This window comes from Branchiostoma floridae, unplaced genomic scaffold, assembly GCF_000003815.2.
Source record: "Branchiostoma floridae strain S238N-H82 unplaced genomic scaffold, Bfl_VNyyK Sc7u5tJ_247, whole genome shotgun sequence".
Taxonomy (NCBI): Eukaryota; Metazoa; Chordata; class Leptocardii; order Amphioxiformes; family Branchiostomatidae; genus Branchiostoma; species Branchiostoma floridae.
In genome coordinates, this window is record NW_023365793.1 from 332,151 (window position 1) to 336,820 (window position 4,670).

Here is a 4,670-nt window from a genome sequence, read left to right on the forward strand (position 1 = left end):
AGAATATTTCATAAAGTATGACTGCTATCATCTGCATGGAATATTCGCTCAAAATTATAAGTGGGTAACTTTAAATTAATGAAAGTTAGACATTCAGGTAAAAAGATACTAGGACGACAAACACACTGACTACCAACTGTGGATGATACTTTTTTTCAAAAATCATATCTGAATTGTACATCATACATCAAAGCGTATTCGATTTCACCCTTTCCGTCAGTCTCAACTTTTTCCCTTGAAATCGTTGATCATCGTTGGCTAGAATGAAGTTTTAATTTAAATGTTCATCTGTGTTTACAGTGTAAACAGTCAGTACAACATAAAAACAGTCTCCTAATTTTCGACCTTGTTCACGTGCCTTCACCACGACTGCAGTGTTAGGAAAAGCAAGTTAACTGAAAAAAATCACTTCGCCCCCAAATTTGCTTTCTTTATTTACTACTATTTGTTTGTTTGTCAGACGTGTGTGTTCGGGTTCCACGTGTTCGGCATGTGGCAGCAGGGTGCAGACGGACATGACACCCTGCCCTGCGACGCCGTAGGTTCCCGGGCACTGCTGGCCTCGGCTGACACGCACGGCAAGGTCAACCTGTTCCGCTTCCCGTGTAGCACGTTTCAGGTTTGGAACATAATGCATAAATGTACTATAATGCATCTTGCTACATGGATAAACTAACGTGAAATTGGACGTTTGCTTTAGAATAAGCTCGGTCAACATTGCGAGTATCAATGAGCAGCGACATGGATTGTGGGTAATATGTCAAAGATGAATGCTACTTAGACAAATTTCGTCTGGACATTGCTTTATGCAAATCGAGATGACGGTCGAGACAGGGACTGTTTACAAGTCAGGGGCCTTCACCTTTGACAATTTACCCACAACTCCTGCGGCTGCACATGCGTATCCGAATAGGTGACGGTGCTTATACTTGATATACGTGTTTTTCACCATTACGCTTTTCCGAATATGCCCAATTACATTTTGCTATACGTTGGGATTGATGCCAACGCTGATTCAAGCCGATGAGAGAATCTCATTGCCAGCAATCTTTAAAAATGTTCTTTTTAAGCAGACATGCTGACGACTAATTGACTCAGAAACAAAATGGTAGAAGACTTGAACTAAAATGCAGATGAATGAAAACAAAGTGACTATATAAATGCATAGACCATTACTATTGTTTCGATTTGTATAATATTAATAGCAAACACGCAAACGTTTCTATCATTTTTTTGCACGACATGTAGGCCCCAGGACACGTATATCCGGGACATGGCAGTCACGTGACCTCGGTGTCATTCCTACAAGGCGATGATTGGCTGATCTCTACCGGCGGGATGGACTGCAGCGTCATCCAATGGCAAGTTGTTCGACCCGGACCAAAACACTCCACAAAAAGGACTCACAAAGACTACAACAAACCTCCAACCAAATCCATTAACTCTTCCACATGTATGTTGTCAGTTATAGAAGAGTTTTTACCGGAGGACTCTGATAGACATGGGGGGAGCGCGGCTATGACGGCGACACAGACGAGCAGACCGGGATCACTGGACAAAGCCAGCCGGAACCCGTCACCCCAACCCCCGCCGTACAGGAGGAGAACAAACTCATACAGCAACTTGTAGATAATGGGCGCATATTTTAGCTGTTATTAAGACGTGGAAATTATCTATCAAACCAAAATTACACAGAAACTTGTAAATAGCTTGTTCTTGAACAACTAAAGATTGCATATTCTAGCTGTTATCCAAATACACATGTATGTAGAAATTGTTCTCAACCGAACGAAATTATACAACCTTTATGATGAAAAAACTGACATTTGGAAAATACCGAATGTCGTTAACTACATATTGGGAAAAGTAAATGGAAGTGATGAAGTCAGATCACACTTGTTCAAAGTGCACCAACAGTGTCAAAATAGGGACCCCAAGCAAAGGCCGAGTGCCAAGTTAGTTGTGGGGGAGTACAAAAGGGCTGGGAATTTACTTTTTCCTTAACCCTATCCAGGCTGGGCTTTTTTGGCATTCCCTGGCCTGGGCCCTTCGTAATTTCAAAACGGCTTACTGTACAGTCACCAAATTTGCAGGGGGGGGGGGGTATGCTCAGCATGTTTTATAATTCCTAAATTTTAGATCAATATGACGTAATTATGACGTTATTAATTGACTTTTTGGGCTAAAATGGGCAGATCCCATAATACCTAAATAGTTCACACAAAATGTCAACAATAAAGGTTTCTTATCAATATTTAAGTATTCTAAGACTTCTTTTGTCAAAAGCCGATGCAACGACGTCAAAAATGACGTCATAAAATGCCGTCATCTGTAGTTTAGCTATCCGCCATCTTGGATTATCAACCTTAAATTTCTTAAGATACATATTTTTCAACATGTAATGCTAAAATCCCATGGAAACGGATTGAAAACGTTCACATGAATGTTTTCTGTAAGAAAATACCAAGAAGTGATGAAATCCGAATGAAAAAAAGCTGGTTATATATCCGCCAGCCAATCCGCCATGCAAATTGATGGTATTCGAATATAGTTCAGGGTCTAAAACTTTTGTCCTGGTCAAATGGGTAGAATTCCTGGCAGTTTGGAGGTGGGTGTGACAGGGGAGGGTTTCTACTTTCTGATTAGGGCCGAAACGCTGAGTTTTTGTGGTTGTCAGGGGATATAAAGTTGGGACTTTTTTTGTCCTAGCTCAAGGCCTCCTAGCTCACTGGGCTGTGGTGCGGTTTTGAGGTCAAGGCTCAATTTTCAGTTTCCCGGAAGTCCGTGCTGTCAGATTCATGGCGAAATGTGCTTTTCTGGATAGCTGAGATGACGGGCTTTCATATGAGGGTATGTTTGTGTGCCAGTAACGTCAGAAAGCTGAGTAATTAACAGTTGCTTTCTCCTCTTTTTTGTATAGGAAACCATTGTTCAGAGGCTGTATATTGAATGACTGGCGGATACCCTATACTTTTAATCATGATATTGTCGGTCATCTTGGATTGTAACCAATTTCGTCATCACATTAGCATAATTTATGAATTTTTAATTATAAATGTTACACTAAGATATGTTAGATTTCAAAGATATATCAAAAGAAGTAGAGTTTAGCAAGAAAGTCTTAAAATCCCTATGTTTAAACCAAAATTAGTGACTTTTGTAAAATATGCCTTTCAGAAACCCGTCGCCATGGCAACACGAAAAAATATAATCTTTCTCTAATATTTGTAAATTGTTGCCAACAATATTTTAGGTAAAGTCACCAAGTGTGGTTGTTCTAGCGCAAGCCGTTTGGGAGCTATAGGTCGTCAAAATTGGCGCGGACACTTTTAGCCCCCCCCCCAGTCTGGATAGGGTTGAAACAGCAGAGTGTGAAACTGTATCGTGAACCACAACATGTATTTAACGTGTGCGTCTGTGCAGTTACCAACGTTTTTCATGTACACACAGGCACCAAATGATATGCTGTTGAATTCACGTTGACATTTTGATGAAAATATTTCAATTCTGATGAAATCTACGAAACACTTTGGCCACATTGGCCATTAACGTAAAATGACAATGGTAATATAGACCATCATAGAGTCCATTCCAAGTCACCGACAGCGTTGTTATTAACATCATTTAGAAATATTTTCAATCGTTTGTCATTCTTTCTCCAAGATATTTGATACTTTTAAATTACTTGAATATCATTTCAACTTACCATTTAAGTTTATTTTCTCAGTTTTATTCATTATGTGAAATTTGATATTGGCTATAACTAATGGTAACAGCAATTTACTTTTATGTTGACTAACATTTACCATTATTTTTAACATTCTGTTAATGGGTTAGTGAGCAGAGAAGAAAGCAATTTACATCATTGCGCAGTATAGGGATATATGGGTGGGTATCATGCATAGATTTGTAGTTATATTTCAGCCATACATAGTATGGTGAAATATATTGTATTCGTAATGTTTCTTTCTTCTTTCTTTCTTTCTTTCTCCTGTCAAATCTTCAAAGTGATTCATCTCCGCCGTTCCTGGACCGAATGACCTGAAATTTGGCACAGGGGTAGAATGGGCCAATACCTTGATAGTTTTTCTCAGTTTTTTCATATCTGCCTCTAAAATGATTTTATTGAGATTTTTTGGTCAATTTTAGACCAAAACTGTATATTTTGGCCCCTGTACCCTGGTATTACAACCAAATGAGCTGAAATTTGACAGAGATGTGCCTTGATAATGCCCCATATAAATTCGATAACACTTTTGGTGTACAGTACAACAAAATGCTTATTTTTGCGATTTTCTAACCAATTTTGACCAAAAAAGGACACTTTTGGCCCCTGTACCCTGGTATTACAACCAAATGAGCTGAAATTTGACAGAGATGTGCCTTGATAATGCCCCCATATAAATTCAATAACACTTTTGGTGTACAGTACAACAAAATGCTTTTTTTTTGCAATTTTTTGACCAATTTTTGACCAAAAAAGGACACTTTTGGCCCCTGTACCCTGGTATTACAACCAAACGAGCTGAAAGTTGACAGAGATATGCCTTGATAATGCCCCCATATAAATTCAATAACACTTTTGGTGTACAGTATAACAAAATGCTTATTTTTGCGATTTTTTAACCAATTTTTGACCAAAAAAGGACACTTTTGGCTCCTGTACCTTG

The 4,670-nt window shown here is 38.8% G+C and overlaps 1 protein-coding gene across 1 annotated transcript in view; it reads left to right on the forward strand.

Moving 5' to 3' along the window:
* LOC118408623 (echinoderm microtubule-associated protein-like 1) overlaps window positions 1–2,061 on the forward strand; it is a 2,992-nt gene extending 931 nt beyond the window's left edge. The window contains exons 3-4 of the mRNA XM_035809441.1: window positions 461–619; window positions 1,249–2,061. Coding sequence (XP_035665334.1) covers window positions 461–619; window positions 1,249–1,629 — 540 coding nt within the window. The 3' untranslated portion in view covers window positions 1,630–2,061. The remainder of the gene's footprint in view (window positions 1–460; window positions 620–1,248) is intronic.
* Window positions 2,062–4,670: the final 2,609 nt, after the last annotated feature.